The sequence below is a fragment of the Numida meleagris genome, chromosome 1 (assembly GCF_002078875.1).
Source record: "Numida meleagris isolate 19003 breed g44 Domestic line chromosome 1, NumMel1.0, whole genome shotgun sequence".
NCBI lineage: Eukaryota > Metazoa > Chordata > Aves > Galliformes > Numididae > Numida > Numida meleagris.
The window spans coordinates 69,523,525-69,548,451 of NC_034409.1; the positions used below are offsets into that span (position 1 = coordinate 69,523,525).

Below are 24,927 nucleotides of genomic sequence, written 5' to 3' on the forward strand. Positions count from 1 at the left end.
TTGTGATGCAGATGAAATGAAGCCTGAAATTTATTTTTGAAAACAGACTTTTTGCAACATAGAAAACGCAGAGCCCAAGAGGTATACACCTTTTAGAAAGGGATTTATTTGCATAAGTTTAGTATTTCCCTTAAGCACTAACTCTTGAGCCCAGACAGATCGTTGACTTTGCTAGTATTGCACATGCTCTGCATGTACTCTTTCCATCCAGCAGGCCTGCACATCTTCATGGAATTTGGGTGAATTTGTCTTTTATTATGAGAAAGGTTAACTGGTAGCATTTTTTTATTGACTCTGTGAATTCCTATGCTACTTGGCTGTAGCTCTGCTCTTGCTAATGCCAACCAGTAGTAAGACTGATTTAATGGAGTTAAACTGTAAGCAGTGGAAAACTATCCAAAGGAAATATCTTTATTTGATGGCTGTCTATAGCTTGCAAGCTTTTTTCTTCAGCTTTAGATCCAAGCCAGTCATGACTTTAAAGGCTCCAAGAATGCAGTGCTTAAAAAATGCAACTGCTGACTGACTTCCTCACAAATTCCATGGTGGAAAAGGTATGGCATGGCCTGTCACCTTCCTGTTCCTACAGGCTGCTCCTTGGAGCTGGAGGAGGTGAAAGGGTGTTGCAAGTAAGTGATGCAATGGGGAACAATGGGGAAAGCATTATAGAGGCTACCTGCCCCTGTGGCACAGGCAGACAGATGGGCTGCTGTGTTAACTCCACAGCATTGTAATTCCTAATGTGTTCCAAATATATAACAAGTATGTGGTTAGAGAGCAGGCAAACTGGAGAGAAGCATGGCAGGTACTGATATGTAAAATGGGCTGATACTTCCCTCCGCTGGATGCTGTTTTAACAGCTTCTAATTTTGCCAGACTTCATCTTCTAGAGCTGAATTTATTTTATACTGAGTATCAGCTTTTGAAATTTTGAAATCTCTGCAAAATAATCCAGCCATTTCTGTGAAAAAGATGAACGAAACACCAAATGTGCTCATAAAAATCTTGCAGTCTTTCTGGTTATAGAAATGCAATGTCCAGAGCCTCCATGCTCCTCAGCAAGGTCTTCGTAGCTGACCACTGGGCAGCACCATTACCTTTGGCTGCTGTGCTGCTGCTGGGCTTCTCATCTCCTAGTCGGTGAAGAACTGCTATTTTGATGTGCTCATTATCACCTTGCTGGACCATGGAAAGTGAATTACTCCACCTCCTTGCCCTTGTTGAATGTAACTCTTAGATCTGGCCTTGTGTAACTTCAGAGCTGTGTATCTTGCATCTCCCCAATGGTTTAGGAGGCCTCCATCACCTACCTTCCAGAGGCCATGGCCCAGGTGAGCAGGACAGCACCTACCTGCGCAGCTGGGAAGGGTGGCATTGCGCTTCTGCTGAGCCTTGCCTTGCTGGACAGGAACACCACAGCTCAGCGTGTAGCTGTTCTCTGAATCTGTGAAGCAGAACACATACTCAGCATGCACGGCATCAGCCTCACAAAACACCTGCTCTGCTCGGCACCCCCAGCACTAACGTGCCGTGCCCGAGCACACTAACACTGCCAAATAATGAGACATTTAAAGTGCTGAACTTGGATTTTAAATGGCTGAAGTAGCTTACCAAAGGCTACTGCTTCACGGCATTGACTACAGTTTGTTTCTTTCAGCACTAAAACGTTACATTTCATAAAGAGTTTGGCATGAGGTGAGCTGAAATTTAAGTAATTCCACGGTGCATAAATCAGAAATATTTTACTATGTTTGTTCATGGCAGAATCCTTGTGCTTTGATAATCTCTGTGATTTAGAAAGTAAATCATGTACTTTATTACTAAAGTTAGCTTCAGATTGACACATTTTTTTGGCAGAAACAAAAAATAACATACTCAGAACTACAAGAGTTTATATACTGCACAGAAAAAACTCTGTATTGGTGCATACAAATTAGATAAATGCACGGATAATCTCTGCTAAGCTGAAAATAATGTGTGAACAGCTCTGCCATATATAATGCCAAGACTAACATGAAAAGTAGAGACATCCCTGTGGAAAATAATCCTGTGTCAGAAAGTGAAGCCATAAAAAGGTAATATCAACCTCCACCCTGGCTCTGCTGCCCTGCAAAACTGTGTACATGAAAATTACATGTAGCAAATGATAAGAAAAGGGAGGGAAAAAAACCACACACAATGAGATGCCTGATTTTCTATAACATTCAGATGAACTACTGCCAACAAAATTTATTGAAATCCAGCAACTGCCAGGAACAGAAGCAACGAAGAGAGAGTGGGAGTTTACCTGTACAGCCTCCTGAGACAGATTAAGTTATACCCATTTCATATGAGACAGTAAGGCAGGTTTTAAGCTGTTGCTAGGTCATCCATTGCTCCGTGGTGTCCCTGGCTGAACTGATGGAAGTTTTATGCTACTGTGGCATAAGAGTTCGATCATGTGCTGGGGCTGCCACAACATCAAGTTGCTCGAGATGTCCTCTCCCATCCCTGCCTCATGCTTTGCTCTCCAAGCCTAATTATCTAGGAGGAACTATCCACTTTTCAATTTGTTTCCACACCTGCTTGATCACACAATTACAGGATATTTTGGGACATGATGCAGAGTCCACCATTTTAAGCAGATACCTGGAGGGGCTCAGGGCAATCTATTCATAGTGAAAAACAGTAATTAATATTAGCAGGGAAATCAACTCTTCAGTTTTCCCTTCCCTTTTGACTAAGTAATTTAATGTATCAAACTTTTTCTTTTGTGCATCTTGGTTAAGGTAGTTGTAGGACTTTTTTTTTTTTTTTTACTTTTTTTTTTTTTCCAAATGACACCTCAAATTAAACAACCAAGGGTCAAACCCTTGAAGTAATGGGCAGTCAGTTCTTGTATTTAATCATGTGCGTGTTTGGACAAAATTTAATTTATAGTGAACCTTTGCTCACATACAGTTGTTCATAACAATAACAGAATGCAAGAGTCATGAATACATTAGCAGAGAAAAGCCACATTCTATACTTCAGAGAACAGATATTCTGTACAAACCTGGAACAAAAAGAGTATTGGAGGGGCATGATAGGAAGCAGCTCTCTATTCCTCCTGTCTTACTACACACTAGTTGAGCCTTGGGAGCTGGTTTGGCATTTGGGAGACATTTCACCATCTCTGAGGACAAAAGAAGAAAAATCAGAAGCTGCCCAACCCTGAGCCCTGAGCATCCACTTATTTACAACAGTAAGGAAAGGAAAGGTCGAAGTGGCAACCAAGAAAAATCACAGGTACAGGCATTTCTGAAATAAGCATATAACAGGAGAGAGAACATGTGGATCTTGAGCTTGGACTTGGAAATGAAACTCCTTCGGATTTTTAGGTCTAGGATCTGAGTCTTTTTTTCCTACCTTCTTTTTTGGGACTGTTCAAGACCAGATCTGTACTTTGAAATGCAGATATCTCTAATTATGAGCACAATGCTGCACGCACAATATAATCACAGAAGCAATAGGTAATACTAATGACATGAGAAGTCCTGTCCCACTTTTTTGGAGGCCCTGCTCTCTGGTTCAACGGGCCAACTACCACAACATACACAAGAATCCTTCTCATGAATTTCTGTTTATTTAGATTGCCGGTGAAAGCATTTTCTATTTCTCACTCCAGTTCTCACAGGCTTTACATTTCAGTTCCACGCTTAAGCTTCTGGAAGTAGAAAATTTCCCATCTGGGCAGAGGTGAGGAAGCAGATGCTGAGACTGGGAGTAGATGGTCCCACTGATCCTTTCAGCCAATGTCGAAATGCCCTAAGCTATGGTACATAAATATCAGCTGCTCCTCATTGGCACCCACCGCACAAGGCACATTGCAGCTCATAGAATGGATATGTCCCACTTCTCTTCATGGCTTCACAGCAAGATGAAGACAGAATATCCTGTAGGTCTTACTCACAAGCTGCTCTTTGTATTTGGGTGAGGGACAGTTTGTGTTTTAGCTGAACCTACATGGAATTGTTGAGTTGCTGGACCAGTTCTGTGCTTCACCCTAAAGAGATGGTATGCAACTGATAATTAAGATACTGCATTTATTTTAATTTGACATCTTTTGGTACTCAAGTATTATTTAAATATACTTTTCCCTATAAATGACCAGATGCATTCTCAGCTACAGCCAGTAGATACCATCACTATCTGCACTGCGGCAGCCTCACTGCTTACTTTCCTCCAGTCATTTCCTCCAGAGTTTTATTGTTTGCATTGACTGCTGGCTGTGGTGCTGGGCACCTCTTTAAGCAGACATTTCACACTGCATCAGATGGCTGAATCTCAAGTAGGTGTCTGTAGAGCAGTTCTTACTTCAGTCCTGTAAAAATGCATGTTCAGGTACATACGCTTCTCCTCTGACTGTTCTTTGCTGCTTCATCCAATCATGCTCACTTTGTAAGGCGGACCTGGCTGACTGCTGTTCAGCTCCTAACTGGCCTTGTTGCTGCAAAAGTGCCATTTTTCCTACCCTTTACCTCCTCTACTGAAGGTAGAGGATAGATCAGAGCTGCAGCATCTGAGTTCTGTTGGACTGTTTTGGGTTGGCCAGACTTCAGGAAGAGCTCACTAAAGTTCAGATGAAATAGCACAACTGAAATGTATGCTAGCTGGAACAAGCCTTCCTGGCTTGGCCTGAGTAAAGAGGAAGGGTCCCAGGAGCCACCATTTGGATTGTGCTTCTGGCCTCACTGCTGGTTAAGTATAAATTATATGCCAGTCCTTTAAACACATCTGATGTTCACATCTGAAATACGGCAATAACCATCCTCTACTCCTCCCTCCAAAGGACTTTAATGTTGCTTTGGTGATGTTTGTAAAAATATTATTTCTTCGGACTGAGGAGACAACACAGGTGCAAAGTGTTTTTTCTGAGCAAAAGAGGATTTTGTTACTGCAAATGTAGAATGCAGCAGGGAGATGACACTTATTTTAAGCCTCATTAAATTCATCAAAGAAAACAGTGTGCATTAATGGAGAAGAATGTTCTATTTTCCATCTTCCAACTGAGTATTCCAAATAATGAAGAGAAATACACAACTGGGAAAATATTTCAATATAAGCTTTTATTTTGGGAAAAGCATTCTTAGTAGGTTAAGAGAGTTCTGTGGTCTAACTGTATACCAGGCCTCAGAAAACTTTAGTCTCTAGAAGTTCTACAAGCTAGTTTTACGTTAATTTTCAAATCCTTTTCCAGAGGGCTTAACTGGTACGTTGCAAGGTAGATATAGTGGATGTCTAATTAAAAATGACCCCAAGAGGTAACCATTTCTTATTTCTACAGTACTTAGTTCTCTATATAGCAGTGAAGGTAATGTATCTGAAGACAAGTGGGGAAAATGAGGTTCTTACTGGTAGTTAGGAAGAATGTCAGTGGCAAAGGCTGAAAGCCAGCTGAAACCCTGCCAGTTATAAAGTGTTTTCCATACTGCTGTATTCATGTAAGTGGAAAAATGCCACAGTCACATGATATGAGAGGCTGGTGCAGTGCTACTCCGTGCTTTCCCTTGGTGTGTCAGGAGATTCCCTTTTAAGTAAGGCCTCTCTTTTATTTTTGTGTCTTGCTCCCAGTTAGGTAATAGCCATCAGCTCCTAATGTATCCATAAATTATTCATAATTTAAGGGAACAAACAAACAAAAAAAGCAACAACTTAAATTTGACTACGAGAGACCTAATGTATCCCATTCTCGATAAAATATGAAAACTGAATTAAAATCTCATAGAAACATAGCCATGGCCAAGATTTGTCATGTTTCAAATTGTGTTTCTAGAAGCAAAAATAATCTACCTGAAGGATACGCAACAATGATTAGAAGAGGTATTCAGATCTGCCACAAAGTCAGTGGCACTAGCAGTACTTGCTGTCACTTGAGTCGTTCTGGGGTTTGTACTCATTGTAATTAATACTTCTCACGTACCTACTATCAGTACTTTATAATAAGCAGGATACTTTTGGAGAGAACTTGAAAACCAGGGGTATGGTGCTGTGAATGTATATATTGACTTAAATTATGTCTTATTTGTAAACAGTTGAATATCTTGAATATTCTAAATTACTCTTAAAGGGAAGTAGAGTTATATCTGAAATTATACAGTTTGATATCAAAAGACCATAAAAAAAGCAGAGGGTCAAACTATAACATACATAATAATGTAGGAAGACATAGATCTGTGGGCAGAAGACTCATTGAATAAAATAAAAAAAAAACCAACACATTCAACATATTTCTCATTCTTCAGTCCATCTGCAGCATTCCTCAGACAAAGACACAGGCTTCTCCATGTTCCTAGAGAACAGGCGCAGCACCATAGCCACCTCTGAGTCAGTGACTTACACACTTACCAACGCAGTCCTTTTTATTCCAGTGCAGTTTCTTTCCAGGTGGACAAACACACTCATAGCTTCCCATTGTATTCAGACATCCATAGTCACAGCTGCCATTGCTGATGCTGCATTCATCAATATCTGAAAACGTAATTAAAGTTGAGAGGAGTATTAACAATATGTGCACAATATCCCTGTGGATACTGTACACACACATGTGTTGTGCATTGAAATACTGCGTGCCTGAGAATATCTTTACCTACTATATCTTCTACATTTACATCTATTATAAATGTGTAATGCAGACAACAATCTTGTCAAACAATTCAGTCCACTTTGCATGCATTTGTGCCCAGACACATGCATAGCTCCTATTCCTGTAAGGATTTACGCACATGACACAATTAAGTTACTTGTCAAGAGTAGTTACACTGAAATTCTTGGAAGTTCTCACAAGATGCAAAACATTCTTGAAAGTCTGTGCAGCATCTGGACAATAATGTATAGTACATTATATTGGAAAATGTCAAAGGCATAAACATCTGTGAGATTCAATCATTTTCACAGATCTGGAAGGTAAACTTTCCATTGTAGTTCACAGAGTCTGCTTTTAGAAATGATTCAGATGAAGTAGGAAACTATATATTTGATAGAAACATAGGAGTTGACGAGTAGTTTATTAGAATTCTGCTCCTCAAATAAAAATGAAAAGTTAAATCTTCCATGAAGGCCACACAGTTACCAGATCACTGATATTCCACATAAAATCTTTCAACTTCAGATCCATTAGAAAAGCATTTGGCCAACATAAGACATGACCTTTTTAGTCTATTCAATCAGAATCGTGTCAACATGTCTGATCTCTCTTCTCTCACCACCAGAAGGGATGTTCATCCATCATGCTCATCTGGAGTTGTGCTGCCATGTACTCACCTCTGGATCACACTGAGGCACATCTGGGGCACTAGATGGCAGAGGCCAAAATTGTGATATGACACCAGCAAACCATCAACTGTGCATTGTTCCTCCAGACTCTTTAATTTACTAGTAACGCCATAAAATAAAAGCCCTCATTAAGGACCACAGCCCTGTTCTAGACATACAACACATAATTTCTGCCCTTTGGACACAGCTACCCTAGACATTATCTCGCTAAAAAAGTAGCACTACTGCAATAGACTTCTGAAAGGCATGCAGGCTATGCCATTCAACATACGCTCAAATGAGCTGAAATGACACCAAATCAATGTGAAATTCATCAAATTACTCAGACTCTAGTGTAACGATAGGCCTCAAAATGTGATAGTAATAGAAAAATTGCCACTGCATGCATTTTTAAGGGAGGTCTGGCTATAAAGGCTGACAGACTGAGTGCCTACCTACTTTTCCAAACCATGCCTGAATCACGTCTTGAACTCCAACTGCCGTGTGCCTGGCCCTGAGTGAATCTACATGGCCTGCAGGAACGGTGTTAGAGTTCTACTCAACTCTCCCCAGTCCCCAGCTCTGGAGCCTCGTGACCCAGTCTCAAGTCAGATGTGAGGTACAGGTAGGAACTAAATGAGGGACTGCATTCCATAGCACACTAGGTCCTACACCAATTAACAAACATAAGCCTAGTCCAATTAGCCACATCTTCTGGCACCTGTGGAAGAACAGCAGCACCCATGCAGCAAGGCTCAGGGCTGCAGGCTTCCGGTCTGTTCTGAGGCTGCTGTGTTTACCACCATGACAAAAATGCCAGGCCGGGGCATTGTTTTTTACATTCTTCAGGGAATATTTTGGCCGATTTGAGACGCTGAAATGTCAGTGACACCCAGCTCAAGCTATTCTACCTTTAACTGTTTTGGTTTATCTTATCACCTTCAGTTCTAAAACGTTCAGCTTAAAAATGTGTGGTTCAATAAACAGTTCACAAAGCAAACAAGCAAACAGATGAGGAAAACTATTTCCAAACCTCCGCAGTGCGTCAGTCCATACAAGGTGTAGCCTTTATGGCAGAGACATTCGAAGCTTCCAGGGTAGTTGATGCAGGTGTGATCACAAGTCCTTTCAAAGGAACACTCATCTATATCTGAATTCAAAGAGAAAGCATTAAGAAGTTAGAACTCAATCAAACCGAATGGCTGGGATCCCACAGCCAGCTGCAGTATCTTCTTCCTGATAAGCTAGCAGATCCCATCTCAGGTAAAACCTGAATAAAATCTGTTTCATTCCTGTAGTCCCTAATAAAGGGAGGACTTTCATGGACACACAGAAAGGTAACAGAAGACTAAACGCAAAGACTGTATTATAGATATTCACCGTTAGGTGGCAACATTTAACTTCTGAACCTTAATATCCAGCAGGGTTGTGAGGGTATTAAGATTCTGGGGGTACTCAGACTCCCTGCACCTAAGATACAAGAAGTCTGGGTCCAAAGTCCACATTCTACCTAATTCAAGAGAATCTGACCTCTTCCCCTTCAAAAAAACTGGCATCTCTAATTATTGCTGCTCACTAATGTGAAACTACTATTTACACAGTTTCTTCCATCCAGCAGCTTATGAAGAAAGCAATTAACAGCACGTTACTTCAAAGACAGTACAAAGGTTTCGCTGAGCAGGGCAGCATAAAGGTTTATTTGACAGCAGTCCTCAAAGAATGGACTTGCTGAAAGCCGTTACATTAAAGGTACTTTACATAGCAATGCATGCAAAATAACAGCACTTCCGAGCGAATTTTGTCCTCAAACAATTGGTTTTCCTAAAATCCTCTTCCTTAAATAATTTTGTTAAAAGTCCAGAGAAATTAATACAGTGGCATTACTTGAGAGTCATACATTCAGAAGTATCTTTCAAAAACAAACAAAAAAGTCACATCTTACAATATTCCTGAGGGATAAAGGAAAGGAAAAGGATTTTTTCAATAGCTTGCACACTTTCTAGAGTTGCTCATTAACCATTACCTCACATAACTTACACTTTCACATTGTATATGTTCAGAAAGGCATGTGCTTGAAAAAATGTGGAAAATCACATACACTTAGGGGTGCGCTACCTAATTCTTATATCCAAGTATTATTTATAAAGTTTTGATGTTTAATGAAACATTCTAGATCTCCTTGTGCTACTATAAATGCAGATACTTAACTTCAAGAACTATCAAATCAAGCTTTTATGTATGTGTACGTAAAACCAAAGGCTTTGTGAGAGTTTATACATAAATTTACAATGTTGTAAACAGATATATTTTATATGATGTCCAATTTTGAGCATTTGAAAACATGCACAAATAGAGAATTCACAACACGGAAAGCTACCGCTCAGGCAAATGACGTACACATAATGAACAAAACAATCTGCTGTATGGTTTTATGTGTGCATCTCGACCACTTGCTATGATTATGTAGTATGAAAGGACAATTGAGATTTTCTATATTTTGCATCTATTCATTTTTAATCCATTTTCCTGTATCACTGTTCAAGTTGAGGAAGCAATTTCTTTTTAAGGTTTCCTTTATAGCCTTGGAAATACAAAGCTTTTGAATACACATAAATGGCAAATTATTTCTGTTTTCTCTAAATAAATATGTTAAGTAAAATCATTTGGGAATGAATTCTGGAGTTACAGTTTTAAAGAATTTTTACTGCATAACAAGCCAAATCATACATCATGGCTTCATCCACGTGCAGCCTTGTTCATTATTGCAGGGAATTTGCAAAAGCAGTTCATTTTCAGGCCTCTGACTTACCATGGAGGAATCTTTCAAAAAGAATAATTTCGTATTTCTCAACAGTGACCTCATCCTGTACTATTTTATTCAGTGGGGTTTATATGCTGCTCCCACATGTACCGCTTTGTGCTGTTATGCATTATGGCACAGACCGTTACAGGTTTTTCTTCAAATTAACAACTATGTGCACCCTCTCTGCCCGTGTAAAGAGCAGTCTGTCTAATAATAAGACCAGTCATCTGCTTGCCAAGCAACAGGCACTTGAGATGGACAAATGCATTTCTACTGCATGAATTACTGCACAAAATATCAACTACTCATAAACCTACATTGCTTATACTGGCTAGCAGAGACAAATGCTTCTATTACAATACAAAGACCGCTCTAAAAAGCTTTATTTTAGCCATTTAAACCTCTCATCCCACCAGTGCTGCTGTTCCCATAAATTCAGCCCCTGCTAAACTCAGCCTCTTGCTTTGGCTGATCCAATGTGGAAAGCCTCCACACAGCCTTTCCCTTGCTTAACAACAAGCCCTTTTCACCCTCTGCTCCTGCCTGCTGAGGGCAGGGCCGGCGCTGCCCAGGGACGGAGCTTTCCACAGCGCCGTGCCTGCAGAATCACCAGTCCCCTGAGGAATTCAGCACTGGCCATAGAAAAGGGAAAAGTATGCACCACACGCTCTCCGCTAAAAGAAACCCATGGTGTGATACAGGACACTCAAATCCTCTTGCACTTTTTTTCTTCCCTTTTTAAACTCTGAAATCTGTGTTCTAGGTGCTATTATCCCCCAGACTCCCAAAACTTTGAAGTCGGCCCTCATCTCTTTGTAGTGCTCTGCAATACTTCTCGTCCTGAAAGGATGTGTTTATTTCCCACTACCCCCATGATATAGTGATATCCCAAATGAGGATATCCCTGAAGAGCAGGGAATTACCCTACTTCTCCATATGCACAGACCTGGGTTTCAAATTGTGCGTACCAAACAACTGGGAATGAACATAGGAATCTAATCTTCAGCTCCTTTGTACAAACACAGCTACGCAATCTGTCAGCATTATCTGCTGAGGAGAAGCCCAAAAATACAAAGGCAGAGTATGTTGCAGGTTACAGCTGAAGCAGCGGGGGAATGAATGAGTTGTCGTTTGGCTTTGTGGTCAAATTCACCGCGAACAAATGCACATGCTCACACACACAAACAGATTTTTTTTTTTTTAACTGGGTCAAAGTGAATTCCTCATACTGAGAAATGAACGTTTGTGGTTTGAGGTGCATTTAAAAGTGATTTAAAGTTATTTAAATTTTTGAACCATTTTACCATGAAAAGTCAAAGGGTTTTGTTTTCAAGGAACTGTAGTGGAAACTTAAACTTGAAGTTCTTAGGCTATTTCTAGTTGAATTTGGCATGCATTCACAAATAGTCCGAGCTGTCTCAGAATCTTTCAGAATTGCTAATGCTAATCTTAGTTTGCTAGTCTGACATTCAATTCAGCACATTCTTTTTATTTTTTCTTTACTCAAAAATTTCTATTGCATTGACCACTATTTTCAGCATATGTGAGACATCTTCACAGTTTAACTGTTTGAAGCTTGCGGAAACTACAGAGCTAAATTCATCCCTGGTAGTACAGGATGATTTTCCTGCCGGAGGCAGTTTTTCTGGTGGTAGCACATAATTCTAAGGTGAGGAACTCCCTACTCCAGAGCTGACAACTTAGTGGAGGTGCCAGTTTCAGGGACAGGGCCAAATGACCTGAGAGGTCCCTTCCAACCTCCACCCTTCTGTGATTCCCGTGTACCCTGGATGCCCCAGACCTCTCTAAAGTACTCTGTTCATGGTATCCTGTGCTGCTGACCACTCTCTTCCCAGTCAATGCTTCCATGACATTAAAGAATCAACTCTGAATAAAATCCAGCATCTCTTCTATCAATTCACTTTCTCATCTCCTAAGAGAGTATTTGAACAGTGCAAACACTCCTTTCTTTTTGCCTAGGAGGGATTCAATTTGAAGAGATTGTTCAGTGGTTTAATAAAAGAGTACGATTTTCCTCCATTTTTGAGGGAAGCAGTTGTTGCCAGTGGTGGTAATGCTTTATAATATTTGTTTGGTCATGTTCCTACTATTTTAAGCCAGAACTTCAGATTTTTTCATTAGTTTTTCAATCAAACATATGTATGTATATACAAAGTTAATGCTTTCACACATTCAACACTAATGATATTTATTTTTCTTGAATATGTTTGTAAGTGTGTGTCAGATTGTCAGTACTGGCAAGTAAGGTCTTTCATTTACCTCCAGAGAGGGAGATAGATACCACTGAGCTATTTTCTCCTAGGCTTCCTCACACAGTTATGTCTCAGAGGTGACCTGAAGGAGCAGGGAGAAAGCTGCTCATTTTCCATGCTGGGTCCCTGCCCTTTCCACTGACGCTGCCAGCAGGCTCCCAATTACAGTAGCACTAATTGTTCTGGTGGTTTGTGTGATGTGGACTCTGACTCATTTGTGACTGTAGTGTGCAGGGCACCAAGAAGCCATCACACAGTAATGATTTTTGCTAAGCCTGAAACTGAGCTGGATTCCTACCAGCAGTTCTGAAGTGAAAGGCTTCTTTCTGTACTCTATTTCCAGTCCTCAAATTCAGTTCCTTATATTCTTGATTGACATTGCTTTTTTCTCTACAGTAAATTTGAGAGTTATTAAAAGAAATCAAAGACCAGAAAATTGAAGTGTAATGCAGAACATTTCAAAAAGCATTAGCATTAGCATCTCCATAGCATGGAGAGCAGATTGGAACAGCTCTGGGCACTGTGGGCAAAGAACCCATCTAATATTTGATTTGCTTTTATTCATTGAGGCAAGATGAGAAATATGTTACAGTTAGGGTAGTAAGGTTAGGTTGTGGCTGGGCTTGATGATCTTGAAGGGCTTTTCCAACCTGAGCAATTCTATGATTCTATGTGCTGGGTTACAGCATATATGTAGAATATACTGATTATTTAATAATAATAATTTAATAAATTTAATAGAAACAAAATAGAAAGACCTTTTTTTGGGGGGGGGTGGGCATAGAAATAGAAAATAAAACAAAAAAGAAAAGGAAATACACATTTCTACTACTGATTCCTTCATCAGTGAAAGTGACTCATGACACCCTGAATGCTGACAAAAATGGTCACAGTATCACATTAAGACTTTGAGTTGATATCACAGTCATTATTCCATATGCTCTCAGTCCCTTCCTAAGTTAGTTTAAGTAAACCTTCACTATGGCAGCAAAGACATCTATATTTTACAAGTGCTGCCCAGGATGCTTAGAAGTGCATGCACACCAAGGAATATCTGGCTTCCAGATAATCCCTAGGCTGGAAGCGATGGTCCGGGTGTTCCACAGGGACACAAAGCCATCGATCAGGACAGCGAGAAGCATTCTCCCAGTGCAAGAGTCTACAATACATAGCCTTATTTCAGCCTTCTCGCACCCCCTGGTTTATTTTTAAACCCCAACCAAATGCAGACTCAATATGGAGTACCCCATTCAACCGATCATGCACACAAACCAAGCCTAAGGTGAGGCAGAACGTTTGTGCTCACATTTCTCAGCTTCCAACTCACTGGCTTCTCTGAGAAACAAAGCTTTTCCTTTTTCTCATTCATTAAGCACACATACATAGAAACTCTAAAGAACTGTTAGATGATGTTTTAAAAATAAACACTAATGCTTTTTTATATGTATTTTTGGCTGAAAGTTATTTTCTGTCTCCCTTCCCCTCCCCTCCATCCTCTGATTTCTGCAGGGAATTTATACCACCCATGTAATGTTGTTCACCTTACAGCCTAGCCAGAGTGGTTTCCAACAGCACTTGACAGACGTTAGGGAAACCACATATCTTAATCTGAGTGGTTGCTGGACCATAGGGAGTCATGATTCAAGCTACATTCTCCTACAAATGCTGGCTTAAATTTGCTTTTGGGAAAGGTATTATTTTGCTACAGACACCACATGAGCGGTTACCACCATAGCTCAAGTTTTCTGATCCACAGTGACTTAGTCCTGCTCACAGTTAGTAAAAATTCATCCTCCATCTGAGAATGTAACTCTCTAATATACATCCAGCACCAAGTAGAAGGAATGGCTTATAGCTAACTCTTGCATTTCACTGTCTACAAAAACAAAACCAATGAAGGGGAAACATGGAAAGATCTAGTAATATACACACCTCCTACTTCATTGCTTTCCCACTGAGTGCTTCTGAAGCAGGCTAACAAAAAGGAAAAGGAAAAAAAAAAGGAAACCGGAAAGCTATAACCCCAAACCTTTAAAAGTAATTGAAAAACCACACCCATTTAGGCTTCCCACTGCATTACTCACTTGCAATCAAACTTGCTGCTGAGACTTAATTGTTAATAACATACTAATGACCGACAGAAAAACAGATCTGGCCTAAATTGTTATACTTTAATGTGAACATAAATGTCTAAGTAGCACAGTCACATCTCATGTTTCAGAAATTTAAGTGGAAACCATCCATTATAAGTAACATTGACTTACACTAGAGCATTTATTTATTTAAGAATTTTATCGCTCACAGTTAACTATGCAATTAGTGATAACCAAATGTAACGTGCTAATCAGAGAATGACAGATTTCTGAAGGAAATTGATTCTGCTTGCAAGGAAATGTGCTTTTTATTATAGAAGATTTGTTCTCAGAATGCAAAGTGGTAGTAAAGCAAATAAATCTTTATAAACTGAAAAAAAAAATGCTCAAAATAGAGAGAGATGCATTAAGTAATTAGAAATCTGTGACTTGTTATGTAAGTATGCCACATAGGAGATAGTACCAAATTTTGCAGAATTTTTGGTTCCTTCCCACTCTAGTACAGGTCAGACAATTGCTGCATGCATTATTTAGTTGCTATGGTTCAGTTCAGAAACAAAAACTTGTTCATAGCAAATTAATCCAGATTCCCCAGTCTAGATAAAGCATTTAATTGTACTCTTTATTCTACTCATAGCAAACAGCATGTCTTTGATCTCTGGCAAGAGATTTAGGCAGCAATGCTATAAGCAGGTCCATGTCTTTGCCACATGGGAACCACGGAAATCAGTAAGGACCTGCAGATGTGCCTCCAGACACATTCCCACTGGAGGGCTTTGGGTACGAGTTAGCTTCAGCTCTGTGACACACACAAGATACTTGCTGTCTCAGATGACAAGGCCTTCTAGTACAGCAGCAGCTTAACTTCAGTAAATAGAGACATTCCTCTGGGTTCACCACACTGAGGTAGTTGCTTTCTTGCAAGCTACTTGCAGGCCCAAGCTTCTGCCACAGCAGTAGGGTCTCCACAGACCTTGAGCGTGACAGATCTTCCAGGTTACATGAGCAAAAAAGCAGTGCTTTGCTGAGCAGCCATATGCCCTGGAAAATGCAATCAGACCACAGTTTCCATTTGTTTAGGCCAGAGTGGTATGTAATGACTGGAGCGTGAAGCCTACCCCTTCCAATCCATAGCTGTAATAAGGACTGCAAGTGTAATCACCTACATAGCTCTGCCTCATTGTCTCAGTAACCTTTAACATCTGTTTTTTACCAGTGTATTGAGATCCGGGAAACACCTTGCCTTCACCTCCCTTCCTGGCTATTTGTAACTCATAATAACTTCAATAACCTATTATCTCTGTCCTAGAGGCTGTCAAACTGCCTCTTACATCACTCTTAAGAAAGGCTAAGTCTCTTTCTGTCTTTGTACAGTCCTATATGCAAATTAACACTAAAACTTTGGTGCAAGTGCAGTTCCATAGTTGTCTCAGTTGTTTGTCATTCATTCTGGTCTGATGATTTCAGATACTCATATTTTGCTCTAAGGAATACCTGGACATCACCCATTTCTCCTTTTCTTGTGCTCTCGTATTTCTACTATCTATCTGAGGCTGACTAACATCCTTTAAGTTCTAGCAATGTGGATACAAACCAGATATTTATTTTGATACGATGAGTTTATTTAATACCAGCAAGACAACCATGCTCATTTAGCCTGACCTCCCACATTTAAGCAGCATCTAGCATTCTTGCTTGATAACCTCTGAGATCATTTCTATTCCAGAAAGGGTGGGCTAGGTGTTTTACTGAGCTAACCTCTTTGTCTCATCCATCAGCTTAATTTTTAGAGTTAAAATTAGTGTGATCCTTTTTAGTTGCTAAATCTGGCAAAGAATAAGTAATTTATCTTAAAAAAATGTAATGCATACCTGATCCTTCCAGAAATCAGCAAGTACATCTTGATATATTTCTTGTAGTATTTTGCTGGGTCTGAGGTTACACACAAGAAAGTAGAACTCAACTACGTAGTTCCTTTGGGCTGGCTGGCTGCCTCTCTTAATTCGTATAATCACAGCAATGAAGTTCGAAGACAGTAACCATTCATCGGCTCCTTCAGTGGTTAGAGGATCTGCAGCAGTCAGATCTTTCTTTGATGCTGTGCACCAAGGGGACAACTCTTAAGCCAGCAAACTCATCACCATCACTAACATCAGAGCAGCTGTTTCCCACTGTTTACGCAGAAGTTACAACAAAAGGAACTGCACTTGCAAAGAACATGACAGTACCATCAGGGGAGTTTTTAAAGGCAAGTGGCAACTTGATTCCTTTATCTTTGCTATCATGACTTATGATAAGAGCCCAGTTGCTCTTTCTGGAAACTGCTGTGCTGTCTCTGGGGTTTAAAAGCAGAAGAAAAGCAGGTTAAACACTGAGACTTGGCAACAAAATTGTAGGCCTAAACTGTTTGCCCCCTCTCCAGAGTAAATACAATCCTTTCTTTAGGAACTTTTCCAAGGGAGTTTTATGTGATCTCACATACCAGCAAATTAATTTTCCCTTCTCCTCTCCATTACTTTCAAAAATTCCCTATTTAATTTTCTTCCACACAGAGTCCACAAGCTCATTTTCTTCCACAAGCTTCCCTTAAGACTTTCTTTGTGTATGCAGAAATGGGGCTGCAAGACGACCTCTTAATGCAGTAAATACCTGTTCCCTATGTGTTCCCCTTAATGCATGCGCCAAGTCAACTGACCACCATACACTGCTCTTCCTGTCAGCACTGCAATTCTGCACCCAGTCAGTATTGTTTTGTTCTGCCTCATGCATCAGACACAGAACTATTTGATTGCTTTTAGATCACCAAAAGATTTGCCTCAGAGGCTGGGAAGATTTATTGTTTTGGATAAAAAACTGCAGAATTTGGCAATTTCAGGCAGGCAAAAATTGGCAGCTAACTTTGGGGTCTTTGGGAATATCTTTGACTACAGTTGGTGGGATTTGGACCTTTTTTTTTTTTTACATTTCTGTAATTAAATACATAACCATCACCACCATCAACATTACATTATTATTTCTCCATTGTTTGGCAAAGTAAAAGTCTTTTGACTTTTTCTTACTCTGGAGCATTATGAAGGACCTCACCACATTCTTTTTTGTAAGAAGCAGCAAACTGAAAACAGAATAATGGTAGAAGACTACCTGATAATTTCTCTTTCTGGCAGATAAAAATTTCCTGTAGTATTTTAAACACGGTAGCATGAAACTACTTGCTAAATCTTGGTACTGCAAGGAGAACTGGAGAAGAGCAGTGGCACCTTCTTCCCATGGGTCTGGAAAAGGAGTCTGGCATCAGAACTGCTAGGTCAAGCTTCCCTCTTCCTCCACTTCTCCTCTTCAGCTGAGTTGAACTGGTCAGCAGTTCCAAACAACTGACAGAGGAATGAGAAGACCGATGCTGCTGACTAAGGCTCTCAGACTAGGAGGCAGCAGAGCTTTTCATCTAACCAGAAACATTTGTTTCCTCCGTGCAGGCACTTCACCTTGTCACTCACATCAGGGAACATACCTGCATTTCTCTTTAGCCTAATGTTTCCCTGTTTCTGACCACATTTCAAACAACACTGCCATGGCTTCTATCCCAGTTTGTGAAATCACTTGACAGATAACCTTAGTCAACTTAGCATGTGATTTACTGACCAGATGTGCTGGTTACCTGAGTCCCTGGAGCTGGGGAGAGACCACAGATCAGTGCTGCAACTGAGGACAGAGCTGGAAGCCTGCACTTCGAGGTGCCTATACATCTGTGGCACCCTCCTCATATCTTGTCTGTACAGACACTCTCTAGACTCCCTCAGATTGAGTACTCCTGTATCACAAGAGAAGAAACTTCATAGATTCACAGAATATTCTGAGTTGGAAGGCACCCACTAGGATCATCGAGTCCAGCTCCTAGCTCCACAAAGGACCATGCGAAATTCAAACCCCATGTCTGAGAGCATTGTCCAAATGCTCCCTGAACTCCAGCAGCTTGGGGCCATTCCCATAGCCCTGGGCAGCCTGTTCCAGGGCCTGACCACGCTCCTGTGCAGAACCTTTCCCTAACCTCCAGCTGCCCCTCCCCTGACGCGGCTCCATGCCGTTCCCTCCGGCCCTGTCGCTGTCCCCAGAGAGCAGAGCTCAGCGCTGCCCCTCCACTCCCTGTGAGGAGCTGCAGCCGCCATGAGGCCTCCCCTCAGCTCCTCTGCTCTGCGCTGAGCAAACCAAGGGATGTCAGCCACTCCTCACGTGTCTTGCCCTCCAGACTCTTCCCCATCTTTGCAGCCCTCCTTTGGACGCTCTGTAATATTTTCATGTCCTTCATATATTGTGGTGCCCAAACCCCCACACCAGGATACAGTTGGCCCTTTTGACTGCCTGGGCACACCACTGACTCATATTGAACTTGCTGTAAATCACAACCCCAGATCCCTTTTTGCAGGGCTGCTCTGCAGCCTCTCATTTCCCAGTCTGTACAAGATCCAGGGCTGTCCTATCCCAGGTGCTGGCACTTGCTCTTATTAAACTTCATGAGGCTGGTGACTGCTCAGCCCTCAAGATCTCTCTTCAAAGGCCACTCTACCCATGAGGGATTCAACAATTCCTCCCAGTTTAGTGTCATCCACAAATTTACCCAGTATGCCTTCAAGTCTTGTATCCGAGCCTCCGATGAAAACTCTAAAGAGAACTGGCACTGAAATGGAACCCTGCAGGACCAAACTTGAGGGACAGGGAAAGGGGACAGAGAAGGCAGAAGAGCCCTCAGCTAGTGGAGTGGGGTTTGCAGAGAGACTCATCAACAACCAGAGACAGCTCTGGAGATACTTAAAGAAGTTAAAAAAAAGAAAAGAATTATTTTTGCAGGTGAGAAAGATTTCTGGGTCTGTTATAGAGAAGGAAAATATCCTACTAGTAACTAGACAGATTGGTATAAAATTAGTAAGACTGCTCAAGGTCACAGACATGAAGGGAGCCAAGGGAGGTGTTCTAAAAAGGCATTTGGAAAGGAAGATTTAAAATATAATTACTGGTTTTCACTATCAAGCTCACCACACTTAGCTTCACCAGCTCATGGCAGTTACTTTCATCCTACTTTATTTATTGTTATAGTTGTGAATAACAATTTTTAAAAGTAGTTCTAAAGGATTGTTAAAAGATTTTAAAATGCTTTAGAGGGATCTGTGCTTGAGTAGTGCACAGCAACCTTCCAAATACAGCAAAAGCTAATAGTATCAGAAATGTATAAGCATCTCTAACAGTATTGTTCATTTTTAGAACCTATTACTTTTAAAATCAATGCAAAATGAGTTGAGCTAAGCACTTTGCCATATTTTTCCTAAGAACTACAAAATCTACCCACTGTTGGATCAGGGATCGCTGGAACTGCTTGACGAAGAGCCATATGCCAGAGCAAAGAAAGAGTAAGTATATTTGCAACCTTGCAGTGATGGCGATCCAAAGGAAGGTCAACGAAGATGTAATAAGCAAGCCTGAGTTAAAACTGTATCTCTGAATGCTTAGTTTAGAGAATGCAAGTCCAGCTATAGTCAATGGCATTTTCAGATAATTTTAATCTGTTATGTATGCTAGCACCAACAAAGTAGCACTGTGAGCATCAGGATGTATAGCTTTCTGATTACAGCTCTTCTTGGTGTTCTGTGTGAGCATTTTGGCAATCACATCATCATTGCTACATGGAAGGAGTGCGCATATGCAGGCTGCCACCCCCAACATGTATCTGACATTCATTTTATTAGCTTAATGGTCTCACCATATTATGAAGAGATTGTATTTGAGAAAAACTTTACAAACACTGAGTTATTTCTTGTAAGAAAATAAAGATCCTCTTGAGCCAACTCACTTGTATAGGCCAACTCACTTCAACATGTGACAAGTTGGACACAACCATTCAGTGGGGCAACACAAGGGCTTCCCAGCCTTGAGGCTGTTGGAGGGCAGAATCTGCTGGGATACAAGTTGAAAGAGATGTAGAAATAAGAAGGCAAACGACTAAGTTTCTGTGCGATGACGTTTCTAAAATTGGAGACTGAAGTAGTGTCAATGCTCAGGCAGTCTGTAGACTTCCTAAACATAATCCTTGCTCTTGGGTCTATGTTTACCTGTCCTGGCTCTTTCTCACCCCTCCCACTCCTCTCCATTACATGAGGGCTTTGTTGTACTCAGGCTTATCAATGTGAGGAACCCAGTAGGAGGCAATTGGCTTTGGCTTATATTACATTTATCCTCTTACCATTGTTTTGCAAGGACAATATAAAATGCAATTAAAGTCAATACTTTCCCAACATTTTTTTAAGAAAACAAAGTACTTTAATCAAAACATTGCCAAGATTGCATAAGCAAACATATCCTTTTCCAAAATCAATCATTTTCCAAGGCAGAGGCAAGTTGAGTTATCTACTGCTATTATGGCAATAAACTGCGCTACAACGTCAAGTGCTTGGGGTAAGAGAAGCCACATATCAAGAGCAGAAATACATTAAAAGAAACTTCTGGCAGGTTTATTTGTTTTCCTACAAACGTATACATGTTTAGTAGGACCCTGCTCAAACCTGTACTTACACAGCAACTTTGTAAGAGCAAGTTATAAACCTGATGAGACAAACCAAAAAGGCTTTACCTCAAGAGAAGAATATTCCCTCTCTCCTGCAATACATTTGCTTTTTAGACGTATATCTGGAAAGAGAAAACTTCTCCTTGCCAAGCTGTCTCCATCACAGCTGAGCAGTGTCTGCCTTGAAGGAACAAGGGACTACTCTGGGTCAAAATATGCTCTAGCATTATTTGATGGTGCTGAAAGAGCAAGTATCACAACACAGTTTCAATTTTCAACCGAAAACTCAAATGCAGCACTTCACCTCCTGTTGTCCTGATCATGCATCCCCAGCTTACTTCAAGCTCCTGATGGCCACTTAATATTCAAGAATTGCTGTTCAAAGGATAGTTTAGAAAGTATTTAGAAATCTTGTATTGAGATTCAGAATCTCTTGCCTCTGCCATGTGCTTGCTGATTGCCTGCCTGTAATTCGCGGTCTGCCACTGACTCCATGAGCTGTGGCTGCAGCTTGAGGGAAAGCACATCCTCCAACAGGGTACACACATGTGCTCTCCTCCATGCTGCCAGCTCTGACCAGAAAGTCTGTCCTTCATGGAGCCAAGGAATGGCAGGTGTCCCTCCAAAGCCAGAAACTTTTTGAAAATATATACCAAGATCCCTCCATTCAACAAACCTTCACCCAACAAAACCCCAGGGCATTTGGTCATTGTCTCTTCATATTTGAGCCTAAATTTTTGTTTTCATCTCACCTGTCCTAGGGGCTCATAACCAAGTTATCAACACAAGCAGTAACAGTTTATAACATGGCTACTGGAAGAAAATCACACTCCTTTCCTTCAGCAGAGTGGAATCTGAAGGACTTTTATTCTCATTAGAACAATGAAAACAAAATTGGGCACTTCTAAAAGGTCCAGAAGAGCAGATGCAAACACAGGAAGATGAAACTCCTCTGAACATTTGGAATAAGGTTGTCATTTTACTGCAATTCTGTACAGTGTTTAGTATAAAGGATTCCTGATCTTAATTAAGGTGATTTAATGAGTGAGAGATGTAACATGGCATTATCTCAAAGTGCACCACTGCAATACTGTAGAATATATATACATACAGTTTTTCTGTGGTTCTTTTTAAAAGCAACTCCTATTGAATTACAGCTTTCAGCACGATTTATCAACATATTATTGTTTGTGGAAGAATACTACCTTCCTGCTCAAACTATTCCAAGACTGACTCATATCCTGGTAATTCATTAATACATGTGATTTTAGTCCAGTAAAATAATTTCTGCACTATATATATAATAATTCCTACAGCATCAAATGAAAAATGTATCTCAATTTCTCTTTCTAAGCACTAATGGAACATTTTGCTTGGCTTCCCACGCACAACACCACAGGGAGGGGAACATACAAAGCTGTAGAAAGCAATTTGATAGCAATATATGTTAGATAGTTTAACTCGGGAATGTAAGAGCTGCAATACTGAATGAGACCCGGGGTCAAACTAATCTAGTATCTTCCAACAGTAGCCTGTATCAGAAGCTTCATGGGAAAATAGAGGTAGAATAATCTGCCCCAGCTGCCCTCCCCACATTAAGTGTCATTCCATTAGAAACTGATTTAAAGCCTAGATTGTGAGGTTTAATATTACTTCCAAGCAGCAGCAATCAAAAAAATTAACTTACGATAACTATGTATGAGCTGCAGAGAGGAAAACTGGAGGTGGGGGGAACTTATTTGTTTTTATGTTTCATCAGACGTAATTGCTACAACCAGCATGGGAGATACTATCACTTGGCAAACAAACCTGTACTGGCTAGAACTGCTTATAATTTATGCCTGAGGCATTTATTGTTTCTGGGTATGATCTTGCAACCCTTTTTTTCTCACAGAGGCAGACTCTACCACTATTCACAAACTCGCTGACACCAAGAGTAAGCACCATGTGTAACAGGAAGGGTTTGAGATGTATTCCTTTTATCAGCAGTGCAACACGTTGCTTCTCAGCAGAGTATTTTCTTAACCTGACGCTAGCAACAATATGGTGACTGTCATAAGCAAGATATTTTTGTAAGGCTCGGTGACACGCAATGCCTAAGAGAAAATCTGCATAGGGAATGAAAATGATCAGTAACAGGGAAATTATCTCAAATTTCCTTTCTGCGAGACACACTGATTTTCACAAGCAGCTCCCAGTATTGCCTCTGGTGTGCCACAGGTTCTCATTGTTTTTTGGCCCACATCAGCAGCTGAACTGGCACAGCTGTCTGTACACCAAGTGTTCACAAAACCAGACCTACTGGGCCAGACTCAGTTGGAGCGGCTGCAAATCAGCCTAAATAAAGGAAGTGTATTTTATATCTTACAGTATGGCTATCTGATGTGGATGAGGTATGAGTGCATAAATGCAAAATCACTCTCCTTCACATGCATCACACAAATGCATGTTGATACAGGATAGCTTGAGTCCCTTCATCCCCTTCTCTCACCACTCACCCCTGCAATGGCACTGACTCGTTCTGTTCAAGTGGTTTAATGTGACAAGGACCAACAGATTCCCTTAGCATGACAGTAGCCTGCTGAGTACTGCAGCTTTCTTACTGATAGAAGTGAGAGCTAAATGAAGCCCTTTATATTTCTCTGAATGCTGAAGACATAAAACTTTGTTAGTGGTTTACAGGCTGGTTCAGCCCGGTTCCATGACTAATGGGGTGAGGGGACCCATGGACCCAAGCCTGGGGAAAGAGGAAAGGGGAAAAAGGGAAAAGGCAGGGAGACGGGCCTAAAAATGGAACAGCAGCAACAATCTGAGGAGGAAAGCTAATTTACTAAATATAATATCAGAATGCAAGATAACACAATATAATACAATATAATTGGAATTAAAGCTAATAAATAAAATAAAATGAGAGATAGTGTCCAGAAGCTGAAGGCCTTACTCTAATGCTGAAGGAGAGATGACTGGGAAACACACACGCTGCTGGGACGAGCAGAAGGGGAAAAAAGGGGATGTCTCGTGATACGCGAACAGTTTTATCTTTCCCTCTGAATGGAAAACAGAAACACAAAGAACCTCTGGGTTCTTCTCTTCTGAGACAGGTATAGCTGGAACTATCGATGATCCATGGAACTGGAGCATTCACTCTTTAACTCCCAGTGCACTAGATGATGTTATGATGTGGAATACCAATAACAAAAAATCATAAAACCATGACAAACTTACAGCAAATGCATATGCAAACTCAGGCAAAAGTCAGTGAGGTGACTTATAAACCTGCCAGCTCCTCATCCCTGACTGCAGATAATCTCTGTGATCCCTGTTGCCACCTTCTTTTGCAGCAACACAGGGAGCAGCTCCCTAAGGCTTGCTGACACTCAGCATCAGCTGCAGCCTAGTCCTGACCACGAGTCTAACATCGCGGGTGAGAGGTGGGTTCAGGTCAAATTGTATTTTAAATATTAAGAAGAAAACAAACTATGTTAAGCAGTGACATTTGTGTTGGTGTCTTCTTTACGTCCTCTTGCCTGGCTGTGAAGCTGTGACAGAACAGTACTGCTGGTGCCACTCCAGAAAGAAAGAAAAGGCTAAATAATGCTGCTTTTATTGTAAATTGGCTTATTCTATTTATTTAGTGAAGGAGAAAAGGAAAGAAAGGGATGGAACAACAAGAAAACTTTTCAATGTTTTTCACTATTAACTTGGCTCAACTGTGACATTGGCCCATCGATTCTGAAGGGTCTGGGTTTCACCCATTGTCTTTTAAACTAACGTACACGAAACATAAGATCTAGCATCGATGCAGATCAGCTGAAACACTTCATCAGTCCCTTTGCTGCTGCCTGGTGCAGTTGTAACCACATTTCCCACAGCTCACTGCCACTGGAACTGCACTACGATATACTCAGCTACTACTCAGGGCATGAAGAGTTATAG

At 40.8% G+C, this 24,927-nt stretch overlaps 1 protein-coding gene across 4 annotated transcripts in view; it reads right to left on the reverse strand.

The window, feature by feature from the left end:
• SCUBE1 (signal peptide, CUB domain and EGF like domain containing 1) overlaps positions 1-24,927 on the reverse strand; it is a 212,517-nt gene that overhangs the window by 23,881 nt on the left and 163,709 nt on the right. For all 4 annotated transcript variants that reach the window (XM_021392557.1, XM_021392555.1, XM_021392550.1 and 1 more), the window contains 4 exons: positions 8,306-8,422; positions 6,367-6,489; positions 3,035-3,154; positions 1,352-1,444 (listed from right to left, as the gene is read on the reverse strand). In XM_021392557.1, coding sequence (XP_021248232.1) covers positions 1,352-1,444; positions 3,035-3,154; positions 6,367-6,489; positions 8,306-8,422 — 453 coding nt within the window. The remainder of the gene's footprint in view (positions 1-1,351; positions 1,445-3,034; positions 3,155-6,366; positions 6,490-8,305; positions 8,423-24,927) is intronic.